The sequence below is a fragment of the Schistocerca serialis genome, chromosome 5, assembly GCF_023864345.2.
Source record: "Schistocerca serialis cubense isolate TAMUIC-IGC-003099 chromosome 5, iqSchSeri2.2, whole genome shotgun sequence".
NCBI lineage: Eukaryota > Metazoa > Arthropoda > Insecta > Orthoptera > Acrididae > Schistocerca > Schistocerca serialis.
The window spans coordinates 189,468,398-189,493,057 of NC_064642.1; the positions used below are offsets into that span (position 1 = coordinate 189,468,398).

General features: G+C 41.4%; 1 protein-coding gene across 1 annotated transcript in view; it reads left to right on the top strand.

Moving 5' to 3' along the window:
* Positions 1-24,660, top strand: part of LOC126481149 (dynein regulatory complex subunit 4) — a 141,795-nt gene that overhangs the window by 60,612 nt on the left and 56,523 nt on the right. Inside the window, exons 6-8 of the mRNA XM_050104711.1 lie at positions 3,617-3,760; positions 3,882-4,142; positions 4,310-4,477. Of these exons, the coding sequence (XP_049960668.1) occupies positions 3,617-3,760; positions 3,882-4,142; positions 4,310-4,477 (573 nt within the window). The remainder of the gene's footprint in view (positions 1-3,616; positions 3,761-3,881; positions 4,143-4,309; positions 4,478-24,660) is intronic.

Here is a 24,660-nt window from a genome sequence, read left to right on the forward strand (position 1 = left end):
ATCCCCTTCCTCTTTCCTTTCTGGTTAATGTGAATCTTTCTGTAGCATAGGTATTTATAGCTTTTGTCTTGTTTCTTGCTGTCAATTCTGTTTTCAGTATTTTTGTTAATCTTTGTCTATATTTTTCTTTTAGTTCTTCTTTAATATTTGTATTATCTATTCCTATTTTTTGTCTGTATCCTAGATATTTATAGGCATCTGTTTCTTCCATCGCTTCTATGCAGTCGCTGTGGTTATCCAATATGTAATGTTCTTGTTTAGTGTGTTTTCCCTTGACTATGCTATTTTTCTTACATTTGTCTGTTCCAAAAGCCACATTTATATCATTGCTGAATATTTCTGTTATCTTTAGTAATTGGTTGAGTTGTTGATTTGTTGCTGTTGTTGTTTTAGATCATCCATGTATAACAAATGTGTGCTTTTGTGTTGGTATGTTCCAGTAATGTTGTATCCATAATTTGTATTATTTATCATGTTGGATAGTGGGTTCAGAGCAAGGCAGAACCAGAAAGGACTTAATGAGTCTCCTTGGTATATTCCACGCTTAATCTGTATTGGCTGTGATGTGATATTATTTGAATTTGTTTGGATATTAAGTGTGGTTTTCCAATTTTTTATTACTATGTTTAGGAACTGTATCAATTTAGGATCTACTTTGTATATTTCCAATATCTGTAGTAACCATGAGTGGGGTACACTATCAAAAGCTTTTCGGTAATCAATGTATGCGTAGTGTAGCGACCTTTGTTTATTTTTAGCTTGATATGTTACCTCTGCATCTATTATCAGTTGCTCTTTACATCCTCGTGCTCCTTTGCAACAGCCTTTTTGTTCTTCATTTATAATTTTGTTCAGTGTTGTATGTGTCATTAATTTCTGGGTAATGACTAAAGTTAATATTTTGTATATTGTTGGTAGGCATGTTATGGGGCGATATTTTGCTGGGTTTTCTGTGTCTGCTTGATCTTTAAGTTTCAGATAAGTTATTCCATGTGTAAGTGTATTAGGGAATGTGTATGGGTCTGCAATGTAACTGTTAAATAATTTTGTTAGATGTGAATGTGTTGAGGTGAACTTCTTTAGCCAGAAATTTGCTATTTTATCATTTCCAGGGGCTTTCCAATTGTGCGTAGAATTAATTGCTCGGGTGACTTCATGTTGCAAAATTATCACTTCAGGCATTTGTGGTATCATCTTGTATGTGTCTGTTTCTGCTTGTATCCACCGTACATGCCTGTTATGTTGTACCGGGTTTGACCATATGTTGCTCCAGAAGTGTTCCATGTCTGTTATGTTTGGTGGGTTATCTATTTTAATATGTATGTTATCTATTGTCTGATAAAATTTCTTTTGGTTTGTGTTGAATGTTTGGTTTTGTTTCCTTCTATTTTCACTTTTTTTGTATCTTCTAAGTCGTTTGGCCAATGCTTGTAATTTCTGCTTCTTTTCATCTAATTGCTCTATCGCTTCTTGTGAGATTTTACCTAACCTTTTTCATTTTTTGTCTGATATTTCATTTCTTATAAATTGTGTTAGCTGTCCGATGTCTTTTCTCAGTTTTTCTATTCTGATCTGGAGCCTGTGTTGCCATGCTGGTTTTGTGGGTTTCTTCTGTGTGTTGGTTGGTTCTGATCTCTGCCTAGTGTGTATATTTAGTGTAGTGAGTGCTCCTATATAAACCAGTAGTTGTAACTCTTCCATAGTTGTATTTTCATTTATTTTGTTGTGTATGATTGTGTTGATAGTTGTTATTGTTGTTTCGACTTGTGGGTTACTTGGTGGTCTATGCAAGAATGGTCTAATGTCTGTATTTGTGTCTTTGTATTCTATATATGTTAGCTGAAATTTTTCTTCTATATCTAACGTGTGTCACTTCATGTTCTATTTGTGCTTGTTCTGTTGGCTGTCTTAAGATTTCGTTTTCCTCTGGTTGTTTAATTGATGCGTGTTGTTCTTTGTTTGTTTGCTCTGGGTTGTTTGAGTCCATTACTATATTTTCTTCTTTTTCTGATTGCACATTATTTTGTTCCAGTATTTGTTGTACTTGTTGTTTGATGTTTTCTAATTCTGACTGGGGTATCCTGTTATTTTTGATTATTACACGGATCTGATCAGCTAGTCATTGTTCTGTTAAAAATTTTAATTCTGGGTATCTGGTAATAAATTTTGTGTATACTTGTGATCTGTATCCAGTTGTGTTGGTTCCTAAGTTTGTTGCTTGGTAATAACAGAACATGAGGTGTTGGTTAACTTCATCTGACCATCTCATCCTCTTGTCTTTGTTTTCCTTCTAGGGTGGTTGCAGGAAGCATATCCTGCAAAACACCTCTATTTCGATTTAAATCATTTTCCGTGTGGCTAGCAGTGTCGTGACCATTGTGGATGGGCATAGGGTTCAAGCGCCGTCCCTGACCATGACAGCGCTTGTTTGAGGCTTCATTAGTTCTGTCCTGAACCAACTAATCACACTAAAAGGGGGGTTAGCCCTATTAGTGGTTTGTTCTTTTCGTCGCCTTTTACGACTGGCAGAACATACCGAAGGCCTATTCTTCTTCTTATTATTACTACTACTACTACTACTACTACTACTACTACTATTAGTATTAATATTATAATTACTGTTATCTCTGTTAGTGGCAGCAGCTGCAAGAGTGCAAGCACTACCTATATTAACTTTATTATTCATTTACTCACATTGCCACTTCAGACACTCAAATAATTTTCATATTACTTTTAATATTAAAATTGTTATTTCTTAGGTAACTATGATGTAAAAATGATGGTGTATCTAAATGATTAATGGAAAATCTCATATAAGATGTGAAACAAATACTAACAAAGAGATAGAGGGGCTGGCCAGTACTTACCTCAGCTCAGTACAGCCGATAGATACACATAAAACAGAACTGAAAATTTACATTCCTAGCTTTCGGGAACTTTGTTCTTTCATCAGGGAGGAGAGAGGGGAAAAAAGGGAAGAAGGGAAAGTGGATTCAGTTACTCACAACCCAGGTTATGAAGCAACAGGGAAAGGTAAACAGGGAGGGTAGCAAGGATGGAGGCATGGTTGTCAGAGGGAAGCCAAAGATATTCTACTGTAAGTACGGTGCCAGCTTCAAACCAAAGAGGATGCATACAGAAGTAAAGTATAAAGATAAACACAACTATGTAGGATGAAAAGATGCGTGAATGGATAAAGAGGAAAGGGAAAGAGGAGAAGACTGAAGAGTGAATGGGAGTGAGGTTGTTTAACGTAGGTTCAGTCCAGGGGGATGGCGGGATGAAAGGATGTGTTGGAGTGCAAGTTCCCATCTCCGCAGTTCAGAGGGACTGGTGTTGGGTGGGAGAAGCCAAATGGCACATACGGTACACATACGGTTCCCGAAAGCTAGGAATGTAAATTTTCAGTTCTGTTTTATGTGTATCTATCGGCTGTACTGAGCTGAGGTAAGTACTGGCCAGCCCCTCTATCTCTTTGTTAGTATTTGTTTCACAAATGATGGTGTATGTGTGGTGAAACCCTGGTCTGATGTAAGAGAGGGTCTGGTGGCCCTAATCAGATCAGGTTAATTAAATAAATGAATAAATTATAACCTCTGTGATTCCCTGTTGACAGGCAGAGAGCATGGTTTCTCTCAGGATGGCACAAGATGATTATACTGATCAAGAAATGGAGTTATTGGCAGACAAGAAAGACTTGAAGAGCCGTCTGAGGGATCAGGAACTGGCACATCAAGAAGAAATGAGAAATGTCAAACTGGTAGGGGGCTGTTTTGTTCATATTTTGATATCACTGATTTCTTGCTTCAGAGTTATTTGTTACTGCATTTGTAGATTGTGACCTCAGATTATAATCTGCACATTTTTGTTTCCATTTGCAGGAGCACAGTGAAGCACTTAGTAAGGCAAGAGAAAAATTTGAGTCAGAAGCTCGAGAAATAGAAGCAAAGTATGAAAGAAAACTTGTTACCCAACGGAATGATATATGCATGAAGTATGACATGGAACTCAAAGAGCTGGAAGAAAGAAAAAACAAACACATTACAGAACTTATGAAAAATCATGAGAAAGCATTCTCTGAAATAAAGAGCTATTACAATGATATTACCTTAAATAATTTGACACTTATAGCAAGCCTTAAGGTATCGCTGTGATTTTATTTTTGTCCTTATAGGACTGAGTCACTAATATTAAGAAATTTTGGAAAAAACACACCATGTTAATTTGTGTGTGCATGCTATGCGTAATGTACGGAGTATAATTCCATGTGAGTGTGACCCAAATGGAGAATATGTAACAATTATTGCAGGAACAAATGGAGGAAACAAAGGAACATGAAGACCGTATGGAAAAAGAGCTACGTGAACTTAAAAATGAAAACAAAAGATTAGTGCAACCTTTTGAAGAGGCTCAAGCTACTGTTGCAGATCTGACACGAAAAATGCAGACCTGTGAAAAGGACAAAGAATCTTTAATGGTAAGAGGTAGAAAGGATTTAAGATTACATATAGTATATATTTTAAGAACATCTTACTGTGAAATCTGTCTGAAGTGAAATTATTTGGCTTCATTATAATTTTTGGCATTTCAGAGATTTGAAGCTTACACTGATTTATTCTAAAATATACATTTAACCATGAATGGAATTCTGTTGGGGAGTGCAATACATTGTTTTTGTGGTCTTCAGTCCAAAGATGGGTATGACGAAACTCTCCAGGTTGCTCTATCCTGTGCAAGCCTCTTCATCTCTATATGTGCAACCTACATCCATTTGAATCTTCTTATTATATTCCTCTCTTGGTCTCCCTCTACAATTTTTATTCCCTGATTTCCCTCGAATACTAAATTTATGATTCCTGATGTCTCAAAATGTGTGCTGTCAACTGATCCCTCTTTTGATCAGATGGTGCAGCAAAAGTCATTGCTCCCCAATTCTGTTCAGTATCTCCATAATAGTTATGTGATCTGTCCACATAATCTTCAGAATTCCGTAGCACCACATTTCAAAAGCTTATAATTCTTGTCTGACTTATTATTGTCCACATTTCACTTTCATACAAGGCTACATCTAGACAAGTAGCTTCAGAAAAGATTTTCTAACACTTAAATTTATCTTGGATGTTAAAAAATTTCTCTTTTTCAGAAATTATTTCCTTGGACTATACCCACTCTTCATTTTACATATTCACCACACTGAACATCATCAGTTAATTTGCTATCAAAAGTGGCAGAATACATCTACTACTTTTAGTGTCTTGTTTCCTAATACAGTTCCCTCAGAATATTCTGATTTAATTCAACAACATTACCCTTCTTTTATTTTTGTTGGTGTTCATATTATGTCCTCAGGGACCAATGACCGTAGCAGTCTGGTCCCTTTAACCCCCACAAACCAACCAACCAACCATATTATGTCCTCCTTTCATGACACTGTGCATCCAATTCAAATGCTCTTCCAAGTCCTTTGCTATCTCTGACAGAATTACAGTTTCATCAGAGAACCTCAAAGTATTTGTTCTGCTCGCTGAACTTTTTTAATTCCTGCTCCAAATTTTTTTGTTTGTTTTCTGTACTGCTTGCTGAATGTACAGATTTAATAACAACAGAGGTAGGCTATGACCCCATCTCACTCTCTTTGCAACTGCTACTTCCCTCCATGCCCTTTGACTCTTTGTAACTGCTGTCTGGCTTCTGTACAAGTTATAAATAACCTTTCACTTTCTGTATTTTGAGAATTTCAGAGTACATTCCAACTAAGCTTTAAGTCCATAAATGATTTTTTTAAAAAAAAAAAAAAAAAAAAAAAAAAAGGGTTTTCTTTTCTTTAGTCCAACTTGTAAGGTAAGATGTAGGGTCAATGTTGTATTGCATCTTCCTACAGTTCTCCAGAACCCAAACTGATATTTCATCTACATCTACATCTACATTTATACTCCGCAAGCCACCCAACGGTGTGTGGCGGAGGGCACTTTACGTGCCACTGTCATCACCTCCCTTTCCTGTTCCAGTCGCGTATGGTTCGCGGGAAGAACGACTGTCTGAAAGCCTCCTTGCGCGCTCTAATCTCCCTAATTTTACATTCGTGATCTCCTCGGGAGGTATAAGTAGGGGGAAGCAATATATTCGATACCTCATCCAGAAACGCACCCTCTCGAAACCTGGCGAGCAAGCTACACCGCGATGCAGAGCACCTCTCTTGCAGAGTCTGCCACTTGAGTTCGTTAAACATCTCCGTAACGCTATCACGGTTACCAAATGACCCTGTGACGAAACGCGCCGCTCTTCTTTGGATCTTCTCTATCTCCTCCGTCAACCCGATCTGGTACGGATCCCACACTGATGAGCAATACTCAAGTATAGGTCGAATGAGTGTTTTGTAAGCCACCTCCTTTGTTGATGGACTACATTTTCTAAGGACTCTCCCAATGAATCTCAACCTGGTACCCACCTTACCAACAATTAATTTTATATGATCATTCCACTTCAAATCGTTCCGCACGCATACTCCCAGATATTTTACAGACGTAACTGCTACCAGTGTTTGTTCCGCTATCATATAATCATACAATAAAGGATCCTTCTTTCTATGTATTCGCAATACATTACATTTGTCTATGCTAAGGGTCAGTTGCCACTCCCTGCACCAAGTGCCTATCCGCTGCAGATCTTCCTGCATTTTGCTACAATTTTCTAATGCTGCAACTTCTCTGTATACTACAGCATCATCCGCGAAAAGCCGCATGGGACTTCCGACACTATCTACTAGGTCATTTATATATATTGTGAAAAGCAATGGTCCCATAACACTCCCCTGTGGCACGCCAGAGGTTACTTTAACGTCTGTAGACGTCTCTCCATTGATAACAACATGTTGTGTTCTGTTTGCTAAAAACTTTTCAATCCAGCCACACAGCTGGTCTGATATTCCGTAGGCTCTTACTTTGTTTATAAGGCGACAGTGCGGAACTGTATCGAACGCCTTCCGGAAGTCAAGAAAAATAGCATCTACCTGGGAGCCTGTATCTAATATTTTCTGGGTCTCATGAACAAATAAAGCGAGTTGGGTCTCACACGATCGCTGTTTCCAGAATCAATGTTGATTCCTACATAGTAGATTCTGGGTTTCCAAAAATGACATGATACTCGAGCAAAAAACATGTTCTAAAATTCTACAACAGATCGACGTCAGAGATATAGGTCTATAGTTTTGCGCATCTGCTCGACGACCCTTCTTGAAGACTGGGACTACCTGTGCTCTTTTCCAATCATTTGGAACCTTCCGTTCCTCTAGAGATTTGCGGTACACGTCTGTTAGAAAGGGGGCAAGTTCTTTCGCGTACTCTGTGTAGAATCGAATTGGTATCCCGTCAGGTCCAGTGGACTTTCCTCTGTTGAATGATTCCAGTTGCTTTTCTATTCCTTGGACACTTATTTCGATGTCAGCCATTTTTTCGTTTGTGCGAGGATTTAGAGAAGGAACTGCAGTGCGGTCTTCCTCTGTGAAACAGCTTTGGAAAAAGGTGTTTAGTATTTCAGCTTTACGCGTGTCATCCTCTGTTTCAATGCCATCATCATCCTGGAGTGTCTGGATATGCTGTTTCGAGCCACTTACTGATTTAATGTAAGACCAGAACTTCCTAGGATTTTCTGTCAAGTTGGTACATAAAATTTTACTTTCGAATTCACTGAACGCTTCGCGCATAGCCCTCCTTACGCTAACTTTGACATCGTTTAGCTTCTGTTTATCTGAGAGGTTTTGGCTGCGTTTAAACTTGGAGTGAAGCTCTCTCTGCTTTTGCAGTAGTTTCCTAACTTTATTGTTGTACCACGGTGGGTTTTTCCCGTCCCTCACAGTTTTACTCGGCACGTACCTGTCTAAAACGCATTTTACGATTGCCTTGATTTTTTTCCATAAACACTCAACATTGTCAGTGTCGGAACAGAAATTTTCGTTTTGATCTGTTAGGTAGTCTGAAATCTGCCTTCTATTACTCTTGCTAAACAGATAAACCTTCCTCCCTTTTTTTATATTCCTACTAACTTCCATATTCAGGGATGCTGTAATGGCCTTATGATCACTGATTCGCTGTTCTGTACATACAGAGTCGAAAAGTTCGGGTCTGTTTGTTATCAGTAGGTCCAAGATGTTATCTCCACGAGTCGGTTCTCTGTTTAATTGCTTGAGGTAATTTTCGGATAGTGCACTCAGTATAATGTCACTCGATGCTGTGTCCCTACCACCCGTCCTAAACATCTGAGTGTCCCAGTCTATATCTGGTAAATTGAAATCTCCACCTAAGACTATAACATGCTGAGAAAATTTATGTGAAATGTATTCCAAATTTTCTCTCAGTTGTTCTGCCACTAATGCTGCTGAGTCGGGAGGCCGGTAAAAGGAGCCAATTATTCACCTAGCTCGGTTGTTGAGTGTAACCTCCACCCATAATAATTCACAGGAACTGTCCACTTCTATTTCACTACAGGATAAACTACTACTAACAGCGACGAACACTCCACGACCGGTTGCATGCAATCTATCCTTTCTAAACACCGTCTGTACCTTTGTAAAAATTTCGGCAGAGTTTATCTCTGGCTTCAACCAGCTTTCTGTACCTATAACGATTTCGGCTTCGGTACTTTCTATCAGCGCTTTAAGTTCCGGTACTTTACCAACGCAGCTTCGACAGTTTACAATTACAATACCAATTGCTGCTTGGTCCCCGCATGTCCTGACTTTGCCCTGCACCCGTTGAGGCTGTTGCCCTTTCTGTACTTGCCCAAGGCCATCTAACCTAAAAAACCTCCCAGCCCACGCCACACAACCCCTGCTACCCATGTAGCCGCTTGTTGCGTGTAGTGGACTCCTGACCTATCCAGCGGAACCCGAAACCCCACCACCCTATGGCGCAAGTCGAGGAATCTGCAGCCCACACGGTCGCAGAACCGTCTCAGCCTCTGATTCAGACCCTCCACTCGGCTCTGTACCAAATGTCCGCAGTCAGTCCTGTCGACGATGTTGCAGATGGTGAGCTCTGCTTTCATCCCGCTAGCGAGACTGGCAGTCTTCACCAAATCAGATAGCCGCCAGAAGCCAGAGAGGATTTCCTCGGATCCATTGCGACGCACATCATTGGTGCCGACATGAGCGACCACCTGCAGATGGGTGCACCCTGTACCGTTCATGGCATCCGGAAGGACCCTTTCCACGTCTGGAATGACTCCCCCCGGTATGCACACGGAGTGCACATTGGTTTTCTTCCCCTCTCTTGCTGCCATATCCCTAAGGGGCCCCATTACGCGCCTGACGTTGGAGCTCCCAACTACCAGTAAGCCCACCCTCTGCGACCGCCCAGATCTTGCAGACTGAGGGGCAACCTCTGGAACAGGACAAGCAGCCATGTCAGGCCGAAGATCAGTATCAGCCTGAGACAGAGCCTGAAACCGGTTCGTCAGACAAACTGGAGAGGCCTTCCGTTCAGCCCTCCGGAATGTCTTTCACCCCCTGCCACACCTTGAGACGACCTCCCACTCTACCACAGGTGAGGGATCAGCCTCAATGCGGGCAGTATCCCAGGCAACCACAGTCGTAGTCCGATCGGGGGATGCGTGGGACGAGCTGGCCGTCCCCGACAAACCCCAATCCGGAACCCCACAGTGATGCCTATTGGCAACAGCCTCAAGCTGTGTGACCGAAGCCAACACTGCCTGAAGCTGGGAGCGAAGGGATGCCAACTCAGCCTGCATCCGAACACAGCAGTTGCAGTCCCTATCCATGCTAAAAACCGTTGTGCAAAGAACGTCTGAACTAATCTACAGAGAGCGCAAACAAATCGACACAAAATTTAAACGGTTATTAAAATACAAGATTGCCTAGTAAATGCAGTAATGCTGCTACTTGCGCACTGCTGACACACTGCCCGGCGGCGGAAGGAGACTACGTGATTTTACACTATTCAGGTACTAAAACGCGATGCTACAACTCTCAAATACTATAATACGCCAGAAATTTATGAATTAGACAATGCAAGTACCAAAAACACGCAAAGAAATTAAGAATTAAACTATGTAGCAAATGAGTGAGCTAGAAGTATACGACTTGCTGCTGCAGCTGCTTATACAATGGCGGCAGGGAGCACACTGACTGACCAACCGACACTGGCCGTTCAAAACAAAAACAGAAGACAAACGACTACGCGAATTTACACTATTCAGGTACTAAAACGCGATGCTACAACTCTCAAATACTATAATACGCCAGAAATTTATGAATTAGACAATGCAAGTACCAAAAACACGCAAAGAAATTAAGAATTAAGCTTTGTAGCAAATGAGTGAGCTAGGAGTATACGACTTGCTGCTGCAGCTGCTTATCCAATGACGGCAGGGAGCACACTAACTGTGACCAACCGACACTGGCCGTTCAAAACAAAAACAGAAGACATACGACTACGCGAATTTACACTATTCAGGTACTAAAACGCGATGCTACAACTCTCAAATACTATAATACGCCAGAAATTTATGAATTAGACAATGCAAGTACCAAAAACACGCAAAGAAATTAAGAATTAAACTATGTAGCAAATGAGTGAGCTAGGAGTTTACGACTTGCTGCTGCAGCTGCTTATCCAACGATGGCAGGGAGCACACTGGCTTGAGGGGGCTCTCAAATACTATAATACGCCAGAAATTTATGAATTAGACAATGCAAGTACCAAAAACACGCAAAGAAATTAAGAATTAAACTATGTAGCAAATGAGTGAGCTAGGAGTATACGACTTGCTGCTGCAGCTGCTTATCCAACGACGGCAGGGAGCACACTGGCTTGAGGGGGCTTTTACCAGCTTTTCCATTCTTCTATAAATAATTCATTTCAGTATTTTGCAACTAAGACTCGTTAAACTGGAAGTTTAATATTGATACCTGTCAGCACCTGATGTCTTTGGAATTTGAATTATTACATTCTTCTTGGTGTCTGAAGGTATTTCACCTGCCTCATGTATCTTGCACACCAAATGCAATAGTTTTGTCATGATTAGCTTTTCCAATGATATCAGTAGTTCTGAGGGAATGTCATCCACTTCTGTTGCCTTGTTTCAATGTGTTCTGTCAAATTCCTCCTGCATTATCACATCTCCCATATCATCTTCATCTACTCCTTCTTGTGCAACTTTGTACTGACACAATATCAGAAGTAACACAAATTAAGTTTCATTCTGCTTCCACATGAAGAGATTCACAATAACGCCGACTGAAGTATGGAATGGTACAAAGTCTCAGAACCGCAGAACACATCAATATACAGTCTCATAGGTGAGCATGAATAAGTAAGTAGACATACATGAGGCTGAGGGCCCAGCACACTTGGCTTATATTGGGCTGTTGTGCATACAGCACAGAACTTGCTGCACTGACTGTCCTGCTGTGGAGGCACTTTTGTATCATGCACTGTTGGATTATGCACACTCACGCTCCAGGGTTACAACACTCCTTCCCCCTTGGGGAAAAGTGTTCACTATGGAGATGTCAGTGTCTTCATCAGTAGGTGACAACTATTGGAGAGGGGGCATGCTGGCATTGGAGAATATGGTCTGAAGTGGCACGGGTGTGGACAGGCATTGCCACTTCTGTGCGAGATGCCATACGGGAGCACTGGTGCTGTATCCACGTCCACGCAGACACTCGGCAATACAAGGCAGATGCCATCAGGTGGCTGGGCATTGGCTAGAGAAGATGAAGTAGCGTATGGCGCTGGCGACTGTGAAGCAGTTCTGCAGCACTATGGTCGCTGGCTGGAGTGAACCTACATGAGCTCAAGAACCTACCAAGGGCTTCCTTGGGAGAAGATTCAGTGCTGTATTTTTTTATCTGGGTTTTGAATGTCTGGACCAGCCACTCCACCTCTCCATTGGACTGAGGATGAAAGGGAGGGGCCATAACATACTGGATGCCACTCTTTGTACAATAAACTTAAAAATCTTGAGACACAAAGTGTGGGCCTTTGTTCACTAAAGCATATACAACAGTCCTTCTGAGAAAAATATCTTTGAGAGGTCTGTGACCTTAGCTGCTGTGGACGTGGATGGGCAACAAACCAAATCAGGAAATTTTGAGAAAGCATCAACTACTAAACTACTGCAAGCCAAAAGGAGAAATAGACTGACAAAATCAGCATGAATACCTGCAGAGGTGCACTGGGGGAGGGGGAGGGGGGGGGGTGGCCATGGGAAAAGAGAGGCCTATGGTGCCTCCTGATGGATGGTGCACTGTGGACAGGCTGTCACAATGTGTGTGATCTGATTATGAGCACCAAGCCAAAACACATGGCAGTGGGTCAGCAGTTATGTTATGAGAGACACCCCAATGTTCCAGGTGGAGAACTTGCATGACGTCATGCTGCAGTGTGGATGGGATCACTATCCTGGCTGCCTACTCTTTTTGTGAATTGTGTCTTATTTGTCTCATAACATACCTGTTTGATACAGATACAGGATAAATGTCAAAATTGCAGTAAAATCTCACCATGAACACGGAACAGCTGACATTAACAAACAGCATCATAATAATAATACAATTTTGTTATATATACATACAGTAAAATCTAACACTTAATTTCTCCTTGCTCTAATTATCATTTCATCTTCTATGAATTCCTCTACTGAATAGTAGCATTCCTCCCACAGAATCTGCTGTAGCCTCATTTTTAAAATTTCTGGCTTCATAATAAATACGTTTTTGCCCATTAACTTGTTATACAGGGTGAGTCACCTAACATTACTGCTGGATATATTTCGTAAACCACATCAAATACTGACAAATCGTTCCACAGACCGAACGTGAGGAGAGGGGCTAGTGTAATTGGTTAATACAAACCATAAAAAAATGCGCGGAAGTATGTTTTTTAACACAAACCTACATTTTTTTAAATGGAACCCCATTAGTTTTGTTAGCACATCTGAACATATAAACAAATATGTAATCAGTGCCGTTTGTTGCATTGTAAAATGTTAATTACATCTGGAGATATTGTAACATAAAGTTAACGCTTGAGTACCACTCCTCCGCTGTTCGATCGTGTGTATCGGAGAGCACCGAATTACATAGGGATCCATAGGGAACGATGATGGACCTTAGGTACAGAAGAGACTGGAACAGCACATTACGTCCACGTGCTAACACCTTTTTATTGGTCTTTTTCACTGACGCACATGTACATTACCATGAGGGGTGAGGTACACGTACACACGTGGTTTCCGTTTTCAATTACGGAGTGGAATAGAGTGTGTCCCGACATGTCAGGCCAATAGATGTTCAATGTGGTGGCCATCATTTGCTGTACACAATTGCAATATCTGGCGTAGTGAATGTCATACACGCCACAGTACATCTGGTGTAATGTCGCCGCAGGCTGCCACAATATGTTGTTTCATATCCTCTGGAGCTGTAGGCACATCACGGTACACATTCTCCTTTAACATACCCCACAGAAAGAAGTCGAGAGGTGTAAGATCAGGAGAATGGGCTGGCCAATTTATGCGTCCTCCACATCCTATGAAACGCCCGTCGAACATCCTGTCAAGGGTCAGCCTAGTGTTAATTGCGCAATGTGCAGGTGCACCATCATGCTGATACCACATACGTCAATGCGTTTCCAGTGGGACATTTTCGAGCAACGTTGGCAGATCATTCTGTAGAAACATGATGTATGTTGCAGCTGTTTGTTACAACACGCAACTGAACGTCGGAGGTTTCAAGTGTCAACTTTAGGTTACAATGTCTCCGGATGTAATTAACATTTTACAATGCAACAAACGGCACTGATTACATATTTGTTTATATGTTCAGATGTGCTAACAAAACTAACATGGTTCCATCCAAAAAAATGTAGGTTTGTGTTAAAAAACATACTTCCGTGCATTTTTGTCTGGTTTGTATTAAACAATTACACTAGCCCCTCTTCTCACGTTTGGTCTGTGGAATCGGTTCGTCAGTATTTGATGTGGTTTATGAAATATATCCAGCGGTAACGTTAGGTGACTCACCCTGTATATTGTCATCCCCATATAATGTGGAGTCTGTGCACATTATTTCAACTGGTGTGTGGGTAGCATAAAATTATTTTTATTTCTCATGTTATATATGTGTTTAAAATGATTCTCCTCAAATAATTTTTTACTGCTACCTAGGAAGATTATAATTTCATAAATGTATATGGAGGGAACAGTTAGGATTTGTAGTTTCTAAAATAATGAGGCAACATGACTCTGTTTGTTGTGCAGTGTACATGTATCTGACAATTTTCTTTTGCAGTTTCAATATTTGAGACACACTTCTTGAACTTTCCCAGAAAATTGTCCCATATCTAATGATAGATCCAAAATAACTATGATAAGCAATTTTTGTGTACTCATGTCAGTGGAATTTGCTAGTATTTGCATTGAAAAGGCAAAACAGCATTGTTTATTTTATAGGAAGTCAGTATGTGTATTCCAGCTTAAGTTCTTGTCCACATTTAGTCCCAGGAATTTGACCATGTCAACTTCTTTCATAAGCTGATTGTTATGTTGTATTTTAAGCTTCAAACATTTTCAATATTTGGTTTTGAAATGTGCCATATGGGTTTTTGCAATGTTCAGTTTCAACCCATTTAACTGGAACCAGTTTTCCAGGGTATCCAGTGTGCTTACAATGGAGCTTGGAAGTTTGTCGTCTAGTAACACAGAAGTATTGTCTGCAAAACAGAACTGATGGGGAATTTATATTTATGGATAAGTCATTTATGTCGAATAGGAACAGGATTAGCCTCAAAATGGAGCCTTGAGACATGCCTTGCCTATCTGAGGTGATTGTTATCCTTTGTTTTCTGTTGTGTAAGTATTACGTTAGCCAATTTAGAGCATTTTCCTTAATCCCATATTTGTCTAATTTGTAGATAAGCAAGTCATGGTTCACAGAGTCAAATGCTTTCATGAGATCACAGAAGATACATGCAACTTTACTCCTCTGGCCCAGTGATTTGCATGTCTTTTCAGTAAAGTTATTCACTGCATCCAGAGAGTTTTTTACTGGTTGAAATCCAGATTGGTTACTTATAATAATATCATTTTTACAACAATATTTTTGACCCGGTTTGCTACTTTCTCTAACACTTTTGACTGGACTGGAAGAACAGAAAAAGGGCGATAGTTTTCCATGGCTTCCCTTGGAACTTTCTTGAACAGAGGTCTGACTTTGGCATACTTCAAAATATTGGTAAAGCATCCATCTTCAAAAGACTGGTTGAATATTTTAGTTACGGGAGGTGCTATTATGTTACACACTGTTTTAATCACATTAGTGTGTATCCCATCACACCCAGCAGAGTTTTTATTTTTAATGATAATATAACATTTTTCACATCCGTTATTGTGACTTTTTTTAAATCCGTAAGATACTAGCTTCTTGGCTCAGTCCAAAGGGATTTACTTTACTCTGATACTCCGCTACATCAACATCTGATTTTGCCACATTTATGAATAATTCATTTAAAGAGTCTGATATTTGAGCTAGGTTTACAATGAAGCTGTCATCTACTTTAATCCTTGACAGTAACACACTATCAAGAACTGGGAATGGTGGTGGAGAGCACATTAATTATGCAAAGAACCTGATCCTTGGCCTGGTAGTTTATTCAGCCAATCATTGTGGAAAAGGTGGAAAACTTGATGTAAGACAGAACCAGCCACGACAGCTGCCAAAATCCAAGAACTGGTAATGGGAAAACCATCCATGCTGTTTTTGGCTTTTTGTCTAAATGGAAATGCAACATTTAATTCTGAGCAAATGTTGGATTGGGGTCAATTGGCAATTGAGAAAGAGCATCCGAATTAGTGTATTGGGATGTGAGTTGGAAATGAATCTCATAGTTATAGCATTGCAGATGATGGACTGCTTTGTCCAGTAAAGATGTTGAGAGATTGAAAAGAGAAACCAGAGGTTTATAATTCGTGATCAAATGAAATTTAGAGCTGTATCATAACATGAGCCTTTATGAGCACATACAAAATAGCAAGGCTTCTTTTTCTAGTTGCCAGAAGTGTTGTTGCACCTGATTCAGAGTTTTGAAAGCATGCACACTGCCCCAAGGCTGCACTGGGAGGCACCTTTTGCCAAAATAAGATGTTGATCTGATTGGAAAGTAATCAAGTATGGTGCTGAGTGTAATTTGGATCTTTATAGGGTAAAAGCATGCTGTCAGGTTGGCAGCCGGTGAAAAGGAACATTTTTATGTAAGACAGCATGAAGTGGATGGGCCAATGTGGCTGCATGAGGGAGAAATTTATGGTAGTGCACAACCTTTCCAAGAAAGGCTTGTGATTCTTTGACATTTGTGGATTTGTAGGACATAGCAAAGCTGGACCATTCTGTGTACAGGAAGCCAGTGCATACAGAATTATATCTGCATAGCCACATCTTCCATCATCTGTCTCAGAAGAGAGCTATGCTGAATACTTTAGTACACAGAACCAGGACTATTTCTGACAAGGACCACCTTGGTCCCGAGATTAACCATTTGACGACTGTTTTCAAGAGAAATGGTTATTCTGCCGGTGAAATTAAATCAGTATTGTCCAAGAAAGTAAGACACGATTCTGCCCATAAACAAGAAGAGGACCAACACATAGCACGGCTTCCATTTTGCGGTGCTACAACAAGCAGGATAGGCAGAGTCCTTAAGAGGCAAGGAATAAAACCAGTTTTCTGACCACCTAGGAAAATTAAGGATATGTTGAGACCAGTCAAAGATAGTCTTTGCTTAAGGATGCCAGGAATTTGTAGTATTCCTTGCGAATGCGGCAAGAATTATGTGGGCCAGTCGGTAATAACCGTTGCCGACCGCTGCATCAAGCACCAGCGCCACCTGAAATACAGGTATTTGGAAAAATGTGCGGTGCCTGAGCATAGCCTGCTTAACAAGCATAAGATTTTATTTGAAGAAACGAGAGTAATAGCCCACGCATCGAATTACTGGGACTCTGTAATCCGGGAAGCAGTCGAAATTAGACTTAGCGATAATAACTTTAACAGAGACAATGGTTATGCACTTACAACACCTTGAAGAGTACACTGGATAAAGAAAAATCGCAGAGGAAAGCATCCCGCACTTTACTTCCTGATTCAAGGGATGGCGCTGCAAGCAACGCGGGATAGAAACTACATCTATGGGAGTAGAGGGCACCACTTCACTATGCACCATATTGCTGTTGCTATGACGTGTTCCAGCCAATCAGAAGCGGTCCTTTGCATATAATAGTGGGAGTCTCGCCAGTTCACGACAGTCAGTTTTAGCCCTGATGTCAATCATGGAGGTAGTGGTCGAAAGCTTGGAGTTTTATTCTGAATTGATGTGGCATGTACACTGAGAGACTTTTATTCACAGCAAAGCAGTAATAGCATCAACATGCTAGCTTAAAGGCTTACTGCCAGCATACGAGACTTGAAAAATGAGATAGATGATAGACAGCTGAAAAAAATGTTATTTGTCTGGATACATTTGAAACTAGCAGCTTGTTGCACCATGAACAAGGCACAAAGGTTCTGCAAACATTCATCTGTTGGGGGACAATATCGTCCAGGTAGTTAATGCACTCCGGCATGGAGGCCGAGGCCGTGAGTTGCTCCAAAATACATTTGAGAAAGGCAAGGGTGCTAGCCACATCAAATTGCAGGCGCTAATATTGATATAACCTGAAAGGGGTATACACTTCAAAGACGCACTTGAAATCATCATCCAGAGGCAGTTGTAAGTAAGTTTCTAACAAGACCATTTTCAAAAAATATTGGCCTCTGGAAAGCCATACTAAGAATTTATCCTGATGGGGTAAGGGATAGGTATCAATAACAGACTGTGAATTTACAGACATTTTAAAATCACCACAGAGCTGAATGTTGCTTTTAGGTTTTTTGATAATTAACAATGTAATAGACCATTCACTAGGAGAGACAGGTGTGATAACATCCCAATATGTAAATTAATCTAGTTCCAATTTGACTTGCCACCGTAATGCTATTGAGGCTGGGTGTGCACGAAAAAACGCAGTTGTGCCATCGGTTTCATTGTGATGTGAGCCTTGAAGTTGGTAACACACCCTGAACCTTCCAAAACCAGGGAGAAATGTTCTGAGCAGAGTGAATTCGGATGTTGGAGCAGAACTTGGTTGAATATCAGATGCACTTTGTGAGAAATAGAGAATGCAAAAATTTTTAAGGCGTATAACCCAAATAAATTTCAGTGTTGGCATCATCCACTACTAGGAAGATCAAAGGCCAAACAAATGCTTTTCACACTATGGAAGTAGAAAACTGTCCCAGAATGGGTATTTGTTGTTTGTTATACTCACCAACCAACAAGAGACACGGGATTATGCCAGTGACCCAAGATCCACATAAATTTGTGAATTTAACAAAGTCACTGCTTCACCCAAGTCGACTTGCTTTTTTGACTTAACACACATGGCTTGCCCATGTTGAGCAAAACATTAAGGGCATGACGGAAGAGGAGCACTGCTGCTGCTGCTTTGCACAGCACTGCCCTTTGCAGTGTGGTGACTGCAGTTGCACAGCCATGATGTCGTCACCGCCCGTGAGTTGACTGACTGTGGCTGAGGAGGCGAGAAAGCAATAGCAGCTACTGCACACCAGGCTTCTATCTTTTGTCCCACTGCCCTAGATATCTGTGAGAGAAGGATTTTCATATTGTGAAGCTTATTCACAAACTCCCCTATCAAGTGCCAGACGTACTATTGCATCATGAGCCATTGAATTTTTGTACAACTGCTGTGGTCACTTTTGATAATGGTAGAAATCAATGCAAGCAGCAATAACTTGACTATGTGTGCAATGATAATTAGTGGGCAACTGACACATTTCATTAAATGAGAGACTAGCTGTACCTGAAGAGGGGCTGGGTGACACAAAAGGTGATAAACATCAGGAGAAATCCGTGACAAAAGTAAAGCCTTATACAAGTTGTGGTTGGCAACCCCTGAAGTTTGAAAATGTTATGAAAGGCATTTTTCATAAGCATCCCAATCGTCTGCTGGATCATCTTAAGAAGGAAATGGTAGAGGTTCAATCAACAGTGGTGGAACCTGGCATATCAGTGAGGCTGCAAAATTGTTTGGCTGTATATAAAACTAAGAAATAAATGTGCTGGATAGAATACCACACTTACTGCCCAGTATCTTGTAATGCTGAACAGACATAATATCAGAAGTAGCACCAACCAAGTTTTATTCTACTTCCACATAAAGAGATTCACAACAACACTGAATGAAGTATAGGACAATACAAAGTCTCATAACTATAGAACACATCAGTATACAGTCTTGTAGGTGAGCATACAATAAGTAAGTAAATGTAAGTGAGGTTGAGAATTGGGCATTCGTGGCTTATATTGGGCTGTTGTGCACATGCACACTGTTCGCTGCACTGTCTGCCCAGGTTGCAAATGTGACCTCTCTGTGCCAGCCATGGAGGCACTTGTATTGCACACTGTTTGATTACATGTGCTCATGCTACAGGGTTAGAACATCCTCTTCCTTGTCTATAATATTGTCTTCAAGTTAATTTTACTTGTATAGTCCCTCAATTTTTCTTCCACCTTTCAGGTTTCCCTTCTTTGCTTAGTAATGGCTTTCAATCTGAGCTCTTCATGTTCATAATCTCCTTTTATTTTGTCAAAAGGTCTCCTTAATTTTTGAATAAGTGGTATCTATCTTACCCCTAGCTATAGATGCGTCTATGGTCTTCCAAGGTATGGCTTCCTATATAGTTGAGGTATGCAACCTGGCCCATCTCAGCAAGGTCTGTGGTTTATTACAAAAATACTATTGTATAATCTTAGGTTTTGTGAAAAGTATTAAAACTAAAATACTGAAATTAGCTCATGAGAATTTTTGAAAAGACATAGAGTAACAGAGAATAAAAACACCGTACAGTGTATATGGTAACATAGAAACAACATGGAAAGCATAGATCATTACTCACCACATAGAGGAGGTGCTGAGTTGCAATCAGGCACAATCAAAAAGAATACTAGAAATATTTCACTTTTCAGACAAAGTCCTTCATCAGAAGTAGAAAACTCACACAGATTCATAAAACAACAAATAATGCACAGCATGCCACTGTATCTGGGCAGCAAGGCCTAAAAACAACTGTGTCCATCATGAGCAACAATCTAGCCGGGGTGGGTAGTAGGGGTAAGGAAGAGCCATGTGACGAGGAGGAGAGATAACGGCAGGGTGGGCGAAAAGACACTAGAGGTGCCTTTGGGATTGTACAGGGATGTGATGCAGATGTAATAAGGCTGCTAAGTGTAGCATTGGAAGGCTGTGGTGGGGGTGATGGAGGAGGAGTGGGAAAGGGAGATGAGAGAAGCAGAGAAGAGAAAATGGTCATTTAAGTGTTTTGGCTGGATAGAAAGCATACACTATGTGATCAAAAGTATCTGGACGCCCGCTAAAACACATGTTTTTCATATTAGGTGCATTGTGCTGCCACCTACTGCCAGGTACTCCATATCAGTGACCTCAGTAGTCATTAGACATCGTGAGAGAGCAGATTGGGGCACTCCGTGGAACTCATGGACTTCGAACGTGATCAGGTGATTGTGTGTCACTTGTGTCATATGTCTGTACGTGAGATTTCCACGCTCCTAAACATCCCTAGGTCCACTGTTTCTGATGTGATAGTGAAGTGGAAACGTGAAGGGATGCGTACAGCATAAATCGTACAGCCCGACCTAGTCTGTTGACTGACAGAGACTGCCTACAGTTGAAGAGGGCCCTAATGTGTAATAGCCAGACATCTATCCAGACCATCATCACACAGCAGTTCCAAGCTGCATCAGGATCCACTGCAAGTACTATGACAGTTAGGTGGGAGGTGAGAAAACTTGGATTTTATGGTTGAGCAACTGCTCATAACCCACTCATCATACCGGTAAATGCCAAACTACGCCTCACTTGGTGTAAGGAATGTAAACATTGGACAATTGAACAGTGGAAAAACGTTGTGTGGAGTGACTAACCATGGTACACAATGTGGAGATCTGATGGCAAGGTGTGGGTGAGGCGAATGCCTGATGAACGTCATCTGCCAGCATGTGTAGTACCAACAGTAAAATTCAGAGTGGTGGTGTTGTGGTGATATTGTGTTTTTCAAGGAGGGGGCTTGCACCCCTTGTTGTTTTGTATGGCACTATCACATCACAGGCCTACATTGCTGTTTTAAGCACCTTCTTGCTTCCCAGTGTTGAAGAGCAATTCAGGGATGGTGATTGCATCTTTCAACACACTCGAGTACCTGTTCATAATACATGGCCTGTGGCAGAGTGGTTACATGACAATAACATCCCTATAATGGACTGTCCTGCACAGAGTCCTGATCTGAATCCTATAGAACACTTTTGCTTTGTTTCGGAGTGATGACTTCGTGCCAGACCTCATCGACCAACATCAATACCTGTCCTCAGTGCAGCACTCCATGAAGAATGGGCCACCATTCCCCAAGAAACCTTCCAGCACTGCGAGAGTGGAAGCTGTCATCAAAGCTAAGGGTAGGCCAACACCATATTTAATTCCTCCATTGCCAATGGAGGATGCGAAGAACTTGTAAGTCATTTTCAGCCAGGTGTCCAGATACTTTTGATCACATAATGTATGTAGCACAGCATTGGGAACTGGCAAGGGAATAGGCAGTAGATGAGTGGAGGACAGGACTGGCAAAGATTGAGACCAGGAGAGGGGTGGGGTTGGGGGAGGTTAATGGGAACAAATGATTTGTTGCTGCAGTGCAATGCAGTGAAGCTCATGTAGGTGGGAATAATCCAGATGTCACGAGCTGTGAGGCAGGCATTAAGTGAAGCAATTCTTGTCAGGTGGCATCTTCAGCAACTGGATGGTTCAACTCTCTCTTGGACACAGTTTGGTGGCGGCAATTCATGCAAACAGATAGTTTGTTACTAGTCATGCCCACATAGAATGTGATGCAGTGGTTGCAGCTAAGTCGGTATATCATATTGCTGCTTTCAAAGGTGGCCTGCTTTTAATGGACTAGTAGTGCCACTCACAGGACTGAGTAGGTGTGGTAGTGGGAGGATGTATGTGACAGTTCTTGTACCTGGTCCTCTTACAGGGATATGAGGGAAGGGCAAGGCATTGCAAGCAGAGGTGAAAAAGGGATGAAAAAGATATTTCGTAGATTGGATAGATGACAGAATGCCACTGAGGGATGGGTGGGAAGGAAATTTCTCATTTCAGTGCAGGATGAAAGGTAGTTGAAACCCTGGCGAAGAATGTGATTCAGTTGCTCCAGTCCTGGGCGGCACTGAGTCAAGAGAGTTCTCTCTTATGGCCAAACAGTGAGTATGTGAGAGATGGTAGCTGAGTGGTGAGATAACATATGGTAGATCTGTTTCTGGAAAAGGTTGGGAAAGTAATTTCAGTCTGTGAAGACCTCAGTGGAACATGTGGAATACTTGGAGAAAGACTGCTTATCACTACAGATTGATGATAACAGGTGGCTGGACTAATAGAAGGGACAAGGGATTTCTTGGCGTGGAACTGGCGGCAGCTGTTGAAATGGAGGTATTGTTGGCAGTTGGTAAGTTTGATGTGAACACACTTGAGACACAGGTTGACATCAAGGAAGTGGCTTGTTGATCTGACAAAGACCAGATGAAGTGAATGGGGGAGTTGCTGAGATTCTGGAGGAATGTGGATTGCATGTCCTCATCCTCAGTCTAGACCATAAAGATGTCATCAGTGAATCCGTCGCTGGTGAGAAGTCCAGTATTCATGGTGGTTAGGAAGAATTCTTCTATGTGACCCATGAACAGGTTAGTAGATTAGCATAGGGTGGTGCTGATGGGTGCCTATTGTTGTGTCATGGATTTGTTTTTAGGTGACTCCAAAGAAATGAGGATATAGTTGGACCAGAAAGGAAGCTGTAGGTCTGGAGACAGTTGGATGTTGTTTTACTTTTAGTTTTATCACCTTAAAGGCATTTTACAGACTGCCTCATCTTTTCTTTTTTTTTTTTTTTTAAGTGATCAGCCAGTCACTTATCCCTGTGCTGTTATCTTAGTTCATCTGCATTTTCTTTACGTTTTAATCACATGTATAGCACCTTCCATCCTTTCTCCATTGTCTTATCATGTGTGAGATGTAGTGATTGTGAGATGTGTGATGAGATGGGAATGAGTGAGTGAGTGAATGTCTTTTTGTAGGTTTACTCCTCACAGTGTGACAACAGTTTTATCCCTTTTATCCACATTTGTTTCTTTTAATATTTGTAAGGCCACTGACTGTTGAGCATGCTTAAACCCCAAGCACGTGCACGCACCACACACACACACACACACACACACACACACATACACAGAGAGAGAGAGAGAGAGAGAGAGAGAGAGAGAGATTCAGTAGTAGTGGAAAAATCATAAACATTGGGGATATTGGAGATCTTAATGTCGAGGGCAGTGGCAAGCAGGGTGCCAAGTGGCAAAAGAGCAGGAATTGTGGAGAGTTGGTGTCTTTATGGGATATAAATAAAGTGTTTGTCCACAAGAGTAGAGAATCTGTCTGTGGAGGCATAGTAGCCAGCCACAATGGTAGCATCCTAGGTGGTTCGGTTTATGCCTCCCTTTAATGGGTTAGGAAATGCCAGAGATAGGACTGGAGTAAGTGGTAGTGGGAGGATGTGTTGAAGAGGTCATGCATCTGTGTCTGTTGAAGGGGTAAGAGCCATGAGGGTAGGAGTCCTCAGCCCAAAAAGCTACCTACCTCAACGTAGCCTCAAACTCAAGGATAGCTAGGTCATTCCTTTGTCCACATCAAATCTACAAACCACCAACGACAACTGCTATCAATTCCACACCAAAAAGTCCCTTCCATACAGCCCAGCCACATATTGTCATCACATCTGTTGTGGTGAGCAGTCCCTCTACAAATATGCCAAGGGTTTAATGAGGCCTTCAGGGACCAAAAGTTCTCTGTCAGTCTTGTCCAGAAACAGATCTCATATGCCTTGTCTCACCAGTCACCTATCATCCCTCCCATATCCACTGCCCTGCCAAAGTGAGACTGGAACAACTGAATCACATTCTCCATCAGGGTTTGCTGTCTTTCATCCTACCCTGAAATCAAAAATATACTCCCTAGTCTCCCACAGTGCTATTTTGCCACCCACTCAACCTGAACAATATCATTGTATGTCCATATTCCACCCCTGCTTCCAACCCCATGCCTCATTGCTCATATTCCTGTAATAGACTCAGATGCAAGACTTATACCATACATCCTCATATTACCACCTACTCCAGTCCTGTCACAGGTATCACCTACATCATCCAAGGCAGCGCAACCTGTGAAACCTGCCATGTGATCTACCAACTTAGCTGTAACCACTGTGCCACATTCTGCTTGGGCATGAATGCTGACAGGCTGTCTATTTGCATGAATTGCTGACTGTGGACAAGAGACAGCTGGACCACCCAGTTGCTGAACATTCTGCCCAATATGGTATGCTTCACTTCAATGACTGTTTCACAGCCTATGCTATCAGGAATCTTTCCACTAACACCAGTTTTTCTGAATTGCACAGGTGGGAAATAGCAT